Genomic DNA, 18312 nt, shown 5'->3' with positions numbered 1-18312 from the left:
GCCAAATGTTCTAAGGCTTTAGCTGAGTACATACTAGAACAATATATTCATTCGAGCGACAAATGATTTATTTCTAGCAGGTGTGTACAACCAATGTGCCTGTGATCGATGTCATTCAGACAGTGTCGTGCTGCAGCACAGCCGATGTAGATTTCAGATATATAGTCCTGTCTGATTGTTCACGGGAGACCCACTGACTTGCCCGTACACTTGCTGCAGGGACTGGCATCACAGCTGGATGGGCAAATTCAAATGCCCGTTCAGTTGTCCTATCTGCACAAACATATCGAGCAGTCGATTGGTAAGCGTGTATGCTTACCAGATCAGCCAGCATAATATATACCCAGCCAGGGGTGTAGCCAGAACTTTGTGGGCCCTATAGCAACATCTTTAAGGGGCCCCTGTCCTAATGTTTCTAGAGACACCTCTACGCAACAGTTGTTAATTTAATGCCCCATAATAGTGCCCAAGTTTATTTTTTGAACCATAGTACTGCACTAGTTCACATTTGTCACATTGTAGGGCTTCCAGTGCACATTATGAAACACAGTACCCTCATTTCACATTGTGAGTGTCCCCAATTCATATTATGCCACGTTAGTGCCCCCAGCTCACATTATACAACGTTTTAGTGCCTCTACTTCATATTGCCCCACATTACAGTGCTCCAGTTCAGATTATGTAACTTAATGCCCTCAAGTTCATTTACCACATTACAATGAGCAGGTACAGAGGCATACCTAGATATATTGTAAGCCCCAAGAAAAAGTTTGTAAGGGCACCCACGTACCATCCAATGGTGAAAGAAATGTGTATATAACACATGTCATAGGTAAGGCAGGCCCCTCTCAGCCCTGGGTCCCATAGCAGCTGCACTCCCTGCACCTATGGTAGCTATGCCCTTGTACCCAGTCTTACATTATTTATTTTTGTTTTCTGTTTGTGAAGTAATTTGGGTTTTGTTTGTGTTGCTTTATATTCTAGCCACTTGTTAACAATAACGAAATGCCTGTTTTCCACTATTTTCTTCTTTAGAAATTCAAAAGCCTTTTGATCCAAGAGTTGAGTAAAGTTTTTCCTGAAGATATGGCCAAGTACAAAGCAGTCAGAGGTGAAGACCACCCACCATCATAGCAATATGTTAAGTGCTGCAACAATCCTGGGAAGATTATAATTACAAATTTGGATAATGTTTATCTGTGAGAGGATTCCTGGTAGCGCTCTGTAGGCATCATTATCTGAAAACTGGTTACACGATCACTGTGGATAGTCAACCTGTGTAGTGTTTGATTTAGAAGCTGTTGTGTTGGGTTCCTGTCTATAGACAGACAGTTAAAAGATAGACAGTCATTAGTTAGACACTATGGGGTATATTCAATCAGGGTCGAAAGCTGCCGCCTGTCAAAAAGACGGCAGTTTTCGACTTTTTAAGGTCGAATCGTGATTCGACCTATTCAATCCCAGCTCATTTTATTCTACAAATCGGGGAATTCGAGTTTTCGAATAGTACGTGAATAGGCTGTATAGCTGCCGATTCACGTACTTTTGAGGGAAACGGGGCCAAATTCGACACGATTTGGTCCAGTTTCCGACCATCTCAGTCCGACATAAAAAAAATGTCTGACTGAGATGAGGGACCTTAGTGGAGGAGAGGGGGGAGACTGGGGACAGCCGAGAGCAGCGCTGGATGATGTCACAGCAGCGTCCACCCAGCTCCAGCAAGCGAGACCTCGCTTGCTGGAGCCGGGTGGACACTGCCGTGAGCGTGGGCTGTGATGCAAGACAGGGAGCGGAGGGACGTGGAGTCATGAGGCGGGGCTGCAGAGCACTACCTCTGATGGGCGCCTTCCCCGGCCATGCTCCCGGCAGCGCACCCCGGCTGCCGCATGACAGGTCCCCCCCGGCCGCTGCAGTTACCGCTCGCTGTCTGCCGCTGAGGAGGAGAGGCTGAGAGACTGGGGAGAGCCGCGAGCAGACGGGGAGAGCAGCGCTGTAGCGCTGCTCTCCCCCGTCTGCCCGCGGCTCTGAGCTCCTGCATCTCAATTCGACTTTTTTTTTTTTTAAAGTCGAATTGATAATGCATTGAATAGCCCAGGTCGGATCCATTCCGACAAATGAATGTCGGAATGGATCCGACTTCAATTGAATATACCCCTATATGATCGACAGTCAAAAGTCAGACACAAGTGTTTTTTTTTTTTTTTCTGTGCTTTTTACAACTTTTGCCTCATTTACTATCCATGTCACAAACTATTACCTTTTAGTAAAGTTGTGGCGAGACACCGAGCCCGAAGCGTAGCGAGCCCACGAGGGGACCAATTTCACCAAATTTGGGTTAAAAGTTTAAAAACACCGAAAAAAAGTATTTATTTTTTTTGTCTGACTTTTGACTGTCGACCATATAGTGTCTAACTTATTACTGTCATCTCTTAACTGTCTATGAGCTATACCACACCCGTTGTATTCTGCAGATTTACATACTTGGCAAATTTTGAGGATCCATTATTCTTCACCTACTATAGTACACACCCACACATCATTTTTAAAATACCAACAAGGAATATTCTTTCTTTTAAGAATAACATATGCAGTGCCTGATACGCAAAAACAACGTTTTACTTTGTTATAATTTTAAAGTTTTTGTACTGCGTTATGCTATAATTTATATATTTTTTTGTTCAATATTTCCCCCCTCATCTTCTCTTGTAAATTAGTATTTATAAATGTGATGTATGTTAATAAATTTGGTTAAAATTTACTATGGACATTAATGTGATATAATAAAAATGTCATGTTTCACAAGCTTGTTGTTATGCAGTACTTTTAAATATCTTTTCTAGATAAACAAATTGTATTCCAATTTTTGCAGACTCCTATGCAGTTCTGTTACAAATTGGCACTTCTGAGTTTGATGTGGATGAGACATAGTTAATCACGAACAACCACCTGGCTTGTCTAAAAATTATTAAAATACTTGTATTGCATGCTTAAATTTTAATTTCCAGTTTCTGCCACCAGTAAAGTCTGCTTCAAGAGTCCCTTTAATTGCGGAGCTTTAACCCCATCTCATCTCAACTAAACTGTCATCTCTAACTTTTAATAGTCATCATAAATATCACACTAACTCTGGCACACTCCTTAGAGCACAGACGTAAATCTATTAAATGAGATTTAATTTCATTATGGTTGTATGTATGCAACTGCTTACAGATGTGTCTTCATATACCTAGGCTCTATACAAGATGCGGCTTAAGGTGCCTTTTTCTTTACATTTGCTTCTTATTCACTTGGGGCAGACAGACCACAACTGCACCTGAAACACCACGCTGTGACTTTATCTGCATGAGAATTCATACTAAATATTAGTAATATATGTAGATGAGGCATAACGGAGCTTGGCGTGAAAAAAAAAAGCTTTGCCCACTGCATTGCAGCGCTTCGTATACAGATGTGTATACATGGGTCACACATCAAGGTAATCACTGTGGTTTTGTATCCCATTACAAGAAAGATGCGCATTCGCGTATAAAGCATGTTTGATGCACAGGATCTGGGGGAAGATCTATTAAGCAGTGGAGACATTGCCTATGGCAGCTGCTAGTAATAATTTTATAGCATGTACTTGATAAATGTTATGTCAAAGCTTATTGGTTGCCATGGGCAACTTCTCCATTGGCACACTTTTCTCCACTCGTTTGGCTGCTTCATACATCTAACCCCTGGTGCGCCGAGAAGAGCATTTGGCACGACTAGTAATCATGTATGAGAATATCTGTATCTCCTATGAGGAAAGAGCACATAAATTACCCTAGTTAAGTTATTTTAAGTGGAGAGCAAAGGTTGTCAGACAAGATGTTTAAACCTGCAGCAGAACACCCCAACCCCTGTTTGCTTTGTATGTCACTCTAGCACAGTGATGGACGACAGTCGGCCCTGAGCCCACATGCAGCCCCCAAGAGATTTCACTTGCCGCCCCTAGCTTCTTCCTGCTGGGTTGTCTAACATTTCTTTGTTCTAGCTTGTAGTGCTTGTTTAAAAGGTCTGCTGATAAGTTGTCACTTTATGAGGGTATATTGTTTTTCTATGGACAAAATATTACAGGGAGAGGGCAGTAAAGTACCTTTTGGGGTTTCATTTTGTATTTTTTGTATTTTTTTTTATTAACCAAACATGACTGGTATATATGTTTAACCCACCAACCCATGTCCTTTTGCTCCCATTTTCTGGCCACTAAGTTGTCGTCATTGTTAATATTGGCACTTATGACAGCCCTGTGCTTGGTGCAAAATATTTGTAATAAACAGCCTTTCCCTGTACACATTCCTCAAATTAGCAGAGTATGGTCACACGACCAAAACACTCCCATGGGATGGCTCTTTCCCATACATTTGGAAGGTAGTTGCCCAGATCAGGCCACACATTTAGTGAACCAGTCTGTCTTCTATCCTCTGTCAAGGTGCGTATGCATTGTGTGGAGCATGCAGTTGATGCTTTCAGCTAATAATCGTGATATCTGCTTTTAGACTTCAGTCTAACTCTGAATCAGGCTCATAATGCTACGTACATTCCACTAGACTACATTACAAATTGGAGGTTCCATAACTTGGCATTACTCATGTACAGTTTTGTTTTGCTAAGTGGTCCAGTGAGTTTTATTATGTAAAAACACCAATCCTTTATATACTGTACTGTGCATGTGTGTGTGTGTGTGTGTGTGTGTGTGTGTGTGTGTAGTTCCTTCTAGATGTTTCAAATGTCATATAAATCAGGATACTTAGCATCTTTGTGTATTCTGCTTTTATAAATTATGCCCATAGCACATGTTGTCAGACATGTACGTTATGGTAAGAACTTACCGTTGATAACGGTAATTCTCCTATGTCCACAGGATAACAATGGGATATGATGGAGCGACAGCAGATTGGCACCAAACGATCACAAGCTTTCAGTCCTCCCAGGATGCAACGGGCTCGTCCACATATCCCCGCCCACTGGCTCAGGCAAATCGGTTGTATTCCAAAGCATTTAGGCAGGAGCATTATGTAGAACCCTATTCAGGCGAGAAGAACACACATGCACACTCTTCCATGGAAGAGGTTAGTGAGTATAAAGATTCTCAAATCAGGTGCGTCAGAGTGGGATCCCTGTGGAAACCTGTGGACATAGGAGAAATACCGTTATCAACGATAAGTTCTTACCATAACGTATATTTCTGTTACGTCCTAGAGGATGCTGGGGACTCCGTAAGGACCATGGGGATAGACGGGCTCCGGAGGAGACATGGGCACTTTAAGAAAGACTTTAGATCTGGTGTGCACTGGCTTCTCCCTCTATGCCCCTCCTCCAGACCACAGTTTGATACTGTGCCCAGTGGAGACTGGGTGCTTTTCAGAGAGCTCTCCTGAGCTTTCTGACAAAGTATATTTGTTAGGTTTTTTATTTTCAGGGAGCCTGCTGGCAACAGACTCCCTGCATCGAGGGACTGAGGGGAGAGAAGCAGACCTACTTCTGTGAGTTTCAAGGCTCTGCTTCTTAGGCTACTGGACACCACTAGCTTCAGAGGGAGTCGAAACACAGGTCTCACCCTGGAGTTCGTCCCGGGCCGCGCCGCCGTCCTCCTCACAGAGCCGGAAGATAGAAGCCGGGTGAGTATGAGAAGAAAAGAAGACTTCAGAGGCGCAGAAGACTTCATGATCTTCACTGAGGTAACGCACAGCACTGCAGCTGTGCGCCATTGCTCCCACACACCTCACACACGGCAGTCACTGTAAGGGTGCAGGGCGCAGGGGGGGCGCCCTGGGCAGCAATATAAACCTCATTTCTGGCAATATATATATATATATATATATATATATATATATATATATATATATATATATATATATATATATCCATCCAGTAAATACCGGCACTCACAAACATATATACATCTTCCTCCGGTGCATGTCAGAATCCAAGATAAATGTCCAGCAATAACAGCACACGGAGAATTTCTCAGCAGAAAAAAGTGTATTTAGAAATATTTCTAAATACACTTTTTTCTGCTGAGAAATTCTCCGTGTGCTGTTATTGCTGGACATTTATATATATATATATATATATATATATATATATATATATACACATATACATACAGCTAGGCACTGTATATATAAAGAGCCCCCGCCAGTTTTTATTATATTTAAGCGGGACAGAGGCCCGCCGCCAAGGGGGCAGGGCTTCTCCCTCAGCGCTCACCAGTGCCATTTTCTCAACAGCACAGCTGAGAGGAAGCTCTCCTTTACTCTCCCCTGCTTATCCACGGTGAAAGGGGGTGTCAGAGAAGAGGGGGGGGGGGGCACATAATTGGCAGCAAATAATAGTATTACAGCGCTACTGGGTAAACACATTGTGTGTTTTTCCTGGGGTATTAGCGCTGGGTGTGTGCTGGCATACTCTCTCTCCAAAGGGCCTTGTGGGGGAACTGTCTTCAGATAAGAGGATTCCCTGAGTGTGTGGTGTCGGTAAGTGTCGACATGTCTGATGTAAAAGGCTCTTCTAAGGAGGAGATGGAGCAAATGTGTGTGTGTGGTGTCTCCATCGACATCGCCGACACCTGACTGGATATGTGGAATTAAGTGCTGAGGTAAATTTATTGCACAAAAGATTAGAGAACAGACAGGGAGTCTACCCATGTCTGTCCCTATGTCGCATGGACCTTCAGAGTCTCAAAACGCCCACTATCCAAAATAATAGACACTGATACCGACACGGAGTCTGACTCCAGTGTCGACTACGATGATGCAAAGTTACAGCCAAAACTGGCAGAAAAGTATTCAATATATGATTATTGTAATAAAAGATGTTTTGCATATCACTGATGACCCTTCTGTCCTTGACACGAGGGTACACATGTTTAAGGGAAGAAAGCTGAGATAACATTTCCCCCCTCTCATGAACCAAATGAATTGTGTGTGAAAGAGCGGGAATCTCCAGACAAGAAACTGCAGTTTCCCAAAAGAATTCTCATGGCGTATCCTTTCCCTGCTAGGGCCAGGATACGATGGGAATCCTCCCCTAGGGTTGACAAGGCGTTGACACGTTTACCCAAAAGGTAGCGCTGACATACCAAGATACAGCTAACCTCAGGGATCCTGCAGATAGCATGCAGAAAAGTACTTTGAAGTCCATTTACACACATTCTGGTACACTACTCAGACCGGCGATTGTGTCGGCAGGGGTTTATAGCGCTGTAGCAGTGTGGACAGATACCTTATCAGCGGAGATTGAAACCCTAGATAAGGTTACCATGTTATTGACCCTAGGATATATAAAAGATGCTGTCTTATATATAAGACATGCTCAAAGAGACATTGGTCTACTGGGTTCTAGAGTCAACGCTATGTCGATTTCTGCTTGACGTGTCCTATGGAACATGCAATGGACAGGTGATGCCGACTAAAAGAGGCATATGGAGGTTTTACCTTACAAGGGTGAGGAATTGTGTGGAGAAGGGCTCTCGGACCTGGTCTCCACAGCTATAGCTGGTAAATCTGATCTTTTGGCTTATATTCCCTCACAGCACGACATTATCAAATGCAGTCCTTTCGGTCGCAGAAAAACAAGAAAGTACGAGAAGCGTCCTTTCTTACCAGAGGTAAGGGCGCAGGGCACAGCTAGTTCCCAGGAACAGAAGTCCTCCCCGGCCTCTACTAAATCCACCGCATGACGCTGGGGCTCCGCTAAGGGAGTCCGCCCCAGTGGGAGCATGTCTTCGACTCTTCAGCCACATCTGAGTTCACTTACAGGTGGATCCCTGGGCAATAGAAATTGTTTCTCAGGGTTACAAGCTGGAATTCGAAGAGGTGCCTCCTCGCCGGTTTTCCTTATCGGCCCTACCGGCTTCTCCCCCAGAAAGGGAGATAATATTAAATACAATTCACACATTGTATCTCCAACAGGTGGTGCTCAAGGTACCCCTCCTTCAACAAGGAAGGGGATATTACTCAACCTTGGCTGTAGTCCCGAAACCGGACGGTTCGGTCAGACCTATTTTAAAATTAAATCTCTGAACCTATACTTGAAAAGGTTCAAATTCAAGGTGGAATCGCTCAGAGCGATCATCGCCAGCCTGGAAGGGGGGGATTTTATGGTGTATCTAGACATAAAGGCTGCATACCTTCATGTTCCCATTTATCCACCCCATCAGGGGTACCTGAGAATTACGGTACAGTATTGTCATTACCAATTTCAGGGTAATTGGCGGAAATGATGGTGCTCCTACGCAAGCAAGGAGTCACAATTATCCCATACTTGGACGATCTCCTAATAAGGGCGAGATCAAAAGAGCAGTTGTTGAACAGCGTGTCACTTTCGCTGAAGGTGTCACAGCAACTCGGCTCGATTCTCAATATCCCAAAGTCGCAGTTGGTTCCTATGACTCATCTCCCCTTCTTGGGTATGATTCTGAATATGGACCAGAAATGGGTTTATCTTCCGATAGAGAAGGCCCGGGAACTAATGACTCTGGTAAAAAAAAACTATTAAAGCCAAAACAGGTGTCAGTGCATCACTGCACTCGGGTCCTGGGAAAGATGGTGGCATCTTACGGGGCCATTCCCTTCTGCAGGTTCCATGCGAGGACTTTCCAATGGGATCTACGGAACAAGTGGTCCGGATCACATCTACAGATGCATCAGTTAATCACCCTGTCCCCTAGGGCCAGGGTGTCTCTCCTATGGTGGCTGCAGAGTGCTCACCTACTGCAGGTTCGCCATCCAGGACTGGATTCTGGTAGCCACGGACGCGAGCCGCGAGGTGGGGGAGCAGTCACACAGGGAAGAAACTTCCAAGGTCTTTGGGTCAAGTCAAAAAACTTGTATTCAAATCAACATCCTGGAGCTGAGGGCTATATACAACGCCCTTCGGCAAGCGGAAACATTGCTTCGTGACCTACCGGTTCTGATCCAGTCAGACATCACCACCGCAGTGGCTTATGTAAACCGCCAAGGTGGCACAAAGAGCAGAGTGGAAATGGCAGAAGCCACCAGGCTTCTCCGCTTGGTGGAAAATCATGTAAGCGCATTTTCAGCAGTTCATTCCGGGAGTGGACAACTGAGAAGCAGACTTCCTCAGCAAACACGACCTGCATCCAATAGAGGACTTCTTTAGGAAGCCTTCGCACAGATTGCAAGTCAGTGGGAACTACCACAGATAGACATGGCGTCCCGCCTCAACAAGAAGCTACAGAGATATTGCACCAGGTCAAGAGACCCTCAGGCAGTAGCTGTAGATGCCCTAGTGACACCGTGGGTGTTCCAGTCGGTCTATGTATTTCCCCCTCTTCCTCTCATACCCAAGGTGTTGAGAATGGTAGGAGGGAGAGGAATGAGAACAATCCTCATTGTTCCAGATTGGCCACGAAGGACCTGGTATCCGGATCTGCTGGAAATGCTCACAGAAGATCCGTGGCCTCTTCCTCTAAGACAGGACTGGATTCAACAGGGGCCATGTCTGTTCCAAGACTTACCGCGGCTGCGTTGGACGGCATGGCGGTTGAACGCCGGATCCTAGCGGATATGGGTATTCCGGATGAGGTCATTCCTACGCTAATAAAGGCTAGGAAGGACATGACATCTAAACATTATCACCGTATATGGCGAAAATATGTTTCTTGGTGTGAGGCCAGGAAAGCTCCTATGGAAGAATTCCATCTGGGCCGTTTCCTTCACTTCCTGCAAACTGGAGTGAATTTCGGCCTAAAATTAGGATCTATTAAGGTTCAGATTTCGGCCTTATCCATTTTCTTTCAAAAGGAATTGGCCTCTCTCCCTGAAGTACAAACTTTTGTGAAGGTAGTACTGCATATTCAGCCTCCTTTTGTACCTCTGGTGACGCCTTGGGACCTTAACGTGGTGTTTAGTTTCATTAAGTCACACTGGTTTGAACCACTTAAAACGGTGGAGTTGAAAAATCTCACTTGGAAGGTGGTCATGTTATTAGCCTTGGCTCCGGCTAGGCGAGTGTCGGAATTAGCGGCTTTATCACATAAAAGCCCCTATCTGGTTTTCCATATGGATAGAGCGGAATTGCAGACCCGTCCTCAATTCCTGCCAAAAGTGGTTTCATCCTTTCATATGAACTATTGTGGTGCCTGTGGCTACGCGTGACTTGGAGGATCCCGAGTCCCTTGATGTGGTCAGGGCTTTGAAAATTTACGTGGCCATATCGTCTACAGTCAGAAAAACAGAAGTACTGTTTGTCATGTTTGCAACCAACAAGATTGGTGCCCCTGCTTCAAAGTAGACTATTGCTCGCTGGATCTGTAACACGATCAGCAAGCGCATTCTACGGCGGGATTGCCGTTACCTAAATCGGTCAAGGCCCATTCCACTAGGAAGGTGGGCTCTTCTTGGGCAGCTGCCAGAGGGTTCTCTGCGCTACAGCTGTGCCGAGCTACTACTTGGTCGGGTTCAAACTCCTTTGCAAAGTTCTATAAGTTTGATACCCTGGCTGAGGAGGACCTCCTTTTTGCTCAATCTGTGCTGCAGAGTCATCCGCACTCTCCCGCCCGTTTGGGAGCTTTGGTATAATCCCCATGGTCCTTACGGAGTCCCCAGCATCCTCTACGGACTACGAGAAAAAGATTTACCGGTAGGTTTAAAATCTTATTTTCTCCGGCAGGGTCCACAGGATAACAATGGGACTTCCCAAAGTAAATATTAATGGTGGGGACGCTCCTGATTGGACAGGTTAACCTTACGCCCGAATTCAGCGTCAGAGGCAAAAGTATCTAAGGCACTATGTCTAATGAATGTGTTAATGGAAGACCATGTGGCTGCCTTACATATCTGTTCTGCTGAAGCCCCATGTTGTGCTGCCCATGAAGGACCTACCGTACGTGTAGAGTGAGCAGAGACATTAGCCGGAACAGGAAGATCAGCTTGAGAATATGCTTCTGAAATCGTCATTCGAAGCCATCTTGCCAGCGTCTGTTTAATAGCAGGCCATCCCCGCTTATGAAATCCGTAGAGAATGAAGAGAGAATCTACCTTTCTGATCCACGTAGATTCTTAATGCGCGGACTACGTCCAGCGACGCTTCTCCCGCAGAAATCCCGATACCTGAAAAGCCGGGACTACAATTTTTTTGTTAAGGTGAAACTTGGATACCACCTTAGGAAGATAACCAGACCTAGTTCTGAGAACTGCTTTATCTGGATAAAAAAATCAGAAAAGGAGATTTACATGACAGCGCTCCTAAATCTGACACTCTTCTAGCTGTTGTCATAGTCAGTAGAAAGAGAACTTTAGCTGTCAACCGTTTAAGATCCACTTTATTAAGTGGTTCAAACGGAGCAACTTGAAGAACTTTGAGAACCAGACTTAAATCCCAAGGCACTGCAGGAGGAACAAAATGTGGTTGAATGCGCAGCATTCCCTGGAAAAAAGTATGCACATCCTGTAAATTGGCAATTTTCTTTTGGAACCATACAGTCAATGCTGATACTTGAACTCTCAAGGAAGCCACCTTCAAACCCTTATCCATTCCTGCCTGAAGGAAATCTAAGACTCTGGATACTCTGAACAATTTTGGATCCATACTACTTTCACTGCACCAATGAATGTAGGTTTGCCATATTCGGTGATAAATGCGAGCTGATGAGGGTTTCCTTGCTCTGAGCATAGTTTAAATCACTTGTGAGAAAACTCTTGACTTCAGGATAGAGGTTTCAATAGCCACGCCGTCAAAGACAGTTGCTCCAGATGCCTGTGATAACAAGGACCCTGCATCAGTAGATCTGGACGTTGAGGGAGCAGAATTCATCCATCGACATCCTTTGTAGATCTATGTACGACATCGACATCCTTTGTAGATCTATGTACCAATGCCTTCTGGGCCAAGCCGGAGCTATTAGAATCACGGCTCCCCTTGTCTGCTTTATTTTCCACACCACCCTGGGTAACGGAGACTGGAGGAAACATATGCCAGATGAAAGTCCCATTTCACTGGCAGTGCGTCCACAAGGATCGCTCCAGGATCCTTTGTTCTTGACCCGTATGCCAGTACTTTGTTGTTCAGACGAGACGCCATGAGATCTATCTTTGGCAATCCCCACTTGTTTACTAAAGTCTGAAAAAACTTCTGGGTGTAAAGCCCATTCGCTTGCTCGAATGGTGTGTCGACTGAGAAAGTCCGCTTCCCAGTTTAGGACTCCTGGAACGAACACTGCGGACAAGTTCTGCCCACTTTAGTATGTGACTTACCTCCTTCATTGCTTTTTGGCCTCTAGTTCCTCCCTGATGGTTGAGGTACGCTACTGCCGTTGCATTGTCCGAACGGATCTGGACTAGTTTTCCTTGCAGAATGTCCTTTGCCTGAATCTGTGCCATGTATATGGCCCGGAGTTCCAACAGGTTTATTGGCAGGCAACTTTCTTCTGTGGTCCATTGTCCCTGGAACCATAATCTTCTGGACACTGCTCCCCAGCCCTGAAGACTGGCATCCGTCAGGATCTCCCAATCTGATATCCAAAAGGGTCTCCCCTTGTCTAGATTGGATGTCTGCAGCCACCAGACTAATGACCTTTTTACCTTTACTGGAAGTACCATCGTCTGTTTCTTTATTGTCTGATCTACTCCATTCCATCTGGCCAGAATCAGATGCTGCAGAGGTCTTGAGTGGAATTGTGCATACTCCACCATGTCGAATGTTGACACCATCAAATCCATCACTCGCATTGCTGCGTGAATTGATATTATTTGGCTGTGTAACAATTCCTGAGTCATTAACTAACTGCACCTTGGATATCTTTTCCCGAGGTAAAAATATTTTCTGCAGACTTGAATCCAATACAGCCCCCAAGTGAATCATCCGCTGTGACGGAATCAGAGGCGACTTTGCTCAATTTATGAGCCATCCGTGCTTCTGTAGACCAGTTATTGTCTGTTGTAGATGGCGCAAGAGCAATTCCTGGGATTGTGCCAGGATTAAAAGATCGTCAAGGTATGGAAAGATTCTTATCCCCTGCTTGCGGAGATAAACCGCCATAACCACCATGATCTTGGTAAATACTCTGGGTGCTGTGGCTAACCCAAAGGGTAAGGCCTGGAACTGAAAATGTTGCTCGAGGATGGCGAACCTGCGAACACTGATGGGACAAGGCTATAGGAACATGCAGGTAAGCATCCTGTATATCCAGAGATACCATGTAATCCCCTGGTTCCATGGCCAAAACTATGGAGCGTAATGTCTCCATGTGGAACTATGGTACCCAAATGTATTTGTTTAACATTTTGAGATTGAGAATTGGCCAGAATGACCCATTTGGCTTCTGAACCAAAAATGGGTTTGAGTAAAAACCCTGTCCCCATTGTGCATGGGGTACTGGAATAATTACTCCTGACTGAAGCAATTTCTGAACTGCTTCTTGCAGGGCTCTGGCCTTCGTCTCTATATGAGACGGACTGGTGCAGAAGAACCTTCGAGGAGGATGCTTCTTGAAAGGGAAAACATAACCCAGAGATACCGCTTCTTGTACCCAAGCATCTGTTGTCGACTGCTGCCGTATGTGGGCAAACTGAAGTCGTCAGCCCCCTACCCTGGGGTCCCCCCGGCAGAGGCCCGCACCATCAGGCTTATGTTCTGGTTTGGAAGCAGGCCCTCTGGTGGCCCATTGCTTCTTCGCCTTACCAAACTTATTGTACTGGGGCTGTTTAGAATCATGTTTCCCTTATGTTTTTCCTTGCCACCGAAATGGCCGAAACCCTAAGCCTAGGGTTATAATTGTCAGGAAACCTGACATTCTTGGATTCTGCTTCTGACTCCAGAATATCTGTCAATTCCTTACCAAAGAGCATATTCCCAACAACAGACAAAGCTTCCAGAACCTTTTTGGATTCTGAATCAGCTTTCCATGTATGTAGCCAAATTGCTCTGCGAGCAGCTACTGTGAAGGCTGATGCTTTGGAAGCAATAGTACCCATATCCATTGCTGCTGCTTCTAAGAATACCGCAGCCTGTTTTATGTGAGCTATATGGGATTCCTGCTCCCTAGTAGGTGCCGAAAGCCTGTTTTCCAGTTCGTCAGCCCATTCAGTTACCGCCTTTGCCATCCATGCTGAGGCCATAGCTGGCCTTATGACTGCCCCTGACAGAGAAAATATGTTTTTCAAAAACCCATCCACTCTTCTGTCTGTGACATCATTTAATGATGTTGATGGTAAAGGCAATATTGACTTTCGCACTAAACGAATGACATGCGTATCTACCTTAGGAGGCACTTCTCTTTTTAAACAGTCCCCAGTTGGAAAAGGGTAATAAGAATCCCATTTTTTAAAATGTTATTTTATATTTCTTATTGGGTGTAGCTCAAGCTTCCTCCATAATTTCCATCAGCTCCTCTGACCCTGGAAACTCGACCCTAACTGTTTTGGGCCGTTTAAACACAGGTGCTTTAGTTTTTTATTATCTGCTCTGCTGAATCCTCTAGTGACAGAATAGCCTTCATTGCTCCAATTAACTCAGCTATATCCTCTGCACTGATACCTTCTACCTGTTCTTCATATGGTGAAGTAGAGTATGTGGAGCTATCCTGATCTGATGTATCATCCTGTGTAGCCTGTGAATTTGATGATATATTTACCCTTGGTTTATCAGCTTGTTGGCTTGTAGAAGCTGTTGGGGCTATACTATAAGAAGGGAGCTGCATATATGGGTTAATAGTGTACCCTACTGCTGAGGTGGAAGCTGTAGGAACTAACCTTTCAGCTATACTGGACAAGATTTGTGCAACCATAGCCCAAGGTGGATTTAACTTCCATTGAACAGGAATCTGCCTTTACTATATTTAAAGTGATATCAATCTAACCTCACCCCAAGCACCAGCATTGAGGCTCAGAAGAAACTACTGACAAACATATATATATATATATATATATATATAACATTTGCATACTTTAAAAAAAAATGTATCCAGGTGCTCTCTATAATCTGTTCCTTGATGGTCCAGTATAGATATAGATAGAAAAGAGGCACTCAAACAGTCATGATAAATGAAAAAATCTCATGAATATTTATTTTCACCCAACCATGGGCATTTCAGGAGGAATCACATTGATGGTGGTGGCTCAGCAAAAAAATTAATTGAATAAATTGCAGCTTATACAGCATCATCAAATGCTTTTTCATAAACGAGTGTCTTGCATATAGAAAGGATGTGATAAAGATCAAACCAGTACGTCCGTCGACCTCGGTCCCATGTGGACCGTTCAAGACCCGCACACCAAGTCACAGTCACCTTCCACCATCCAGAGCCATCCGCGAGCAGACATCCAACATACACAAAACCAATTTTATAGCCCACTAAATACCTCGTTACTCACTGCAGCTGATCAGAGTTCATCACCCCACTGCCAACGGCGTGCGTCTCAGCCTACTGCGCATGTGCCAGACAAACACTTCATAGCGGATGTGAGCCGGGACGCGCGTGCGTTCCACAGCGCTGGGGATTTCCGGGTCAAACACATGACCATCCACGTCACGCCGATGCCGTACACGCTTCTGCGTTCCACGGTCCGGCTAGACTATGGATGTCATGTGACCCATTCCCCGATCCACATAGCCAGCAAGGCATAATGACACATATGAATAGGGTCGTTGCCATAGTGCCCATGCGATAGATCCAGCAGACTGCCGTCTCCATGTATCATCACACGGAATCACAGAGGCTTTGCCCCCCACATTATTTTGCATTCAATCAATTACATCAATGAATGTACTATAGACACAATGCGCAGAGTTATCAACCAGACGACACCATAATATTCAGTCCGAAAAACCTGATCAAGCAGACTAAGTAATGGGAACTTAAATATGATAAAATACCATGTACATAACATAATTGTATATGTCATTAAATGTCTGCCCACAGATATGGCTACTGGATTATGATTCCACCCTGAAATGCAATGTGCAAAACATGACAATCAACAGTAAACAACCAAACAAAAATATAAGTATAAATAACAAAAAATTGAAAAAACACAAAAACAAAAAAATATATAAAAATGAATTAATCCTATTGAGGACAGTGGGCACGAAATAGAGGCAGATCATATATGTAACAAAAAATAAAAATAAAAATGAAAAAAATAATGAAAAAGTAGAAATGTCACTTCATAATATAGCCCTAAAGAAAGCATCGAAAGTTATTACTCTCATTTAATCCCCTTGGGGACTTAGTGTCCAACATATGTATCCAACGAGATTCAGTTTGAAGTAACTTTTTCCCTCGATCACCGCCTCTAGCCAATTTAGGGATGTGGTCTATAATCATGCACTTTAGTGCTGCTAGTTGATGTCCATTTTGAAAAAAATGCAGAGCCACCGGTTTATCACTTTTTTGGTTCAAAATTGCCTGCCGGATAGAAAGACGGTGGTTTGCCATCCTTTCCCTAAAGGTGGTAGTGGTTTTGCCCACATAATAAAGTCCACACGGACACAGTAAGATGTAAATGACAAAGTCCGATGTACATGTGACTTGATGTTTAATTGGAATTTTCTTCCCAGAGTGCGGATGAGCAAACACTTTTCCTGTTAACATGCTATTACATGTCGTACATCCAGAGCATTTGAAACAACCCGTCCTCCGGGTAGTGAGCCAAGTGGCCTTTGGTTTATTATTAAAATTCTTCATAGGCTGCATCAACAATTGTTTCAAATTTGGACCTCTTGAAAAAGATATTAATGGTTTCTTCGCAACTTTTTGAAATGCTTTATCGGTTGCAATAATGGGCCAATGCTTTTTTACCGAACTTGCAAATGTGGGAGCATTGATGTCGTATTGAGTGGTAACCACCATTCTCTCCAGCGGTTTTGGACCTGTGGGTTTTTGCCTACCCGAAAAGATAAAACGTGCCCTTTTAAGGGCCTTCTTGATCATTCCAGATCCATACCCTCTTTCCTCAAATCTGGTAGCCATCTCCATAAGTTGTACTTCACGTAGATCTATTTGTGTGTTATTACGCATTACGCGCAAAAACTGGGAGATTGGCAAACCATTTTTGAGAGAATCAGGGTGATGGCTCGTGGAATACAAAAATGTATTCCTGTCCGTACTTTTACGGTATAGGGTAGTACCTATCCGGTTTCCATCCCTAAACACCTGAACATCAAGGAACTCTATCCGGTCAGATTGAACATTACATGTAAAACGAATAGGGCTAGAAAGCCCATTAAGCTTAGATACCATGTCTTTGAAACTATCACAGGAGCCCTTCCATATGATGAAAATATCATCAATATATCTATAATAGTGCAGAATGCTGGGACCGAAGATGGGATAGATGTTCATCTCTTCATACTGGGTCATAAATATATTAGCATACACAGGCGCTAAATTCGAACCCATGGCGGTCCCAGCATTCTGCACATAAAAGCAATCTGCATACTGAAAATGATTTTGTGTAAGAATGATTCGAATCATGTCACAAACGAAATCAATTGGAGGGCCACAGAATTCAAAAACAGACAATGCTCGTTCCACAGCCAGAACACCAAGATCATGGGGAATGACAGTGTACAACGATGCCACATCCATTGTTGCAAATACACAATCAGCTGGTAAACCCTCTATTTGAGTCAGCTTATCCAAAAAGTCACCAGTGTCCTGTATGTAGCTCTTACTACTAACAACCACAGGTTGTAATAGAAAATCTACATACTTAGCTAATGGTTGTAGTACCGAATTTTCTGCAGATACTATTGGCCGGCCTGGAGGCCTATCGGCCGATTTATGTATCTTAGGGACACAATACAATATTGGGGTCACTGGATGTTCCACTGTTAAAACTCTCACCAGGTGTTCATCAAGATATCCACTAGTTACTCCTCTTGCTAGCAATGCATCCACTTTAGACTTTATCTCATACATTGGATTAGACCTTCTCTTGGAGTGTCAGTGTCACTCAATTGTGTTAGAACATCATCATGATAATATTGGTAGTCCAACACCACCACAGCCCCACCCTTGTCTGCTGTGCGTTTTACAATCTCACTGTTATTTTGTAAAGACTTAATGGCCATTCTCTGTTCAAAAGATAAGTTGTAATAATAGTTTGACTTTCTAGTGGATACATCCAAATCATTCTCAACCATCCTTAAAAAGGTTTTAATGCTTGAATTGGTTGATACCGGATCAAAGCCACTGGATTTTGTCAAACAAAATTTGTTAGTACTAACATCAGATTCCCCTGTGTCTCTGAAAAATTCCTTAAGTCTCAATTTGCGGCCTAATTTGTATAGATCCACACGAGAGTCAAACTCATCACGCCT

General features: G+C 44.0%; 1 protein-coding gene and 1 long non-coding RNA gene across 3 annotated transcripts in view; one reads left to right on the top strand and one right to left on the bottom strand.

Annotated features, from left to right (window-relative positions):
- Positions 1 to 2802, top strand: part of MED10 (mediator complex subunit 10) — a 93761-nt gene extending 90959 nt beyond the window's left edge. The window contains exon 4 of one of the 2 annotated variants that reach the window (XM_063922933.1): positions 1036 to 2802. In XM_063922933.1, the coding sequence (XP_063779003.1) occupies positions 1036 to 1134 (99 nt within the window). In that variant the 3' untranslated portion in view covers positions 1135 to 2802. The remainder of the gene's footprint in view (positions 1 to 1035) is intronic. The other variant, XM_063922934.1, reaches the window with a different exon arrangement.
- LOC134927860 (uncharacterized) overlaps positions 1 to 18312 on the bottom strand; it is a 167893-nt gene that overhangs the window by 9340 nt on the left and 140241 nt on the right. The window lies entirely within an intron of this gene.

This window comes from Pseudophryne corroboree, chromosome 5 (genome assembly GCF_028390025.1).
Source record: "Pseudophryne corroboree isolate aPseCor3 chromosome 5, aPseCor3.hap2, whole genome shotgun sequence".
Lineage (NCBI taxonomy): Eukaryota > Metazoa > Chordata > Amphibia > Anura > Myobatrachidae > Pseudophryne > Pseudophryne corroboree.
The sequence above is the reverse complement of the archived record's forward strand: the minus strand, read 5'-3'. Positions and strand labels throughout refer to the sequence as shown.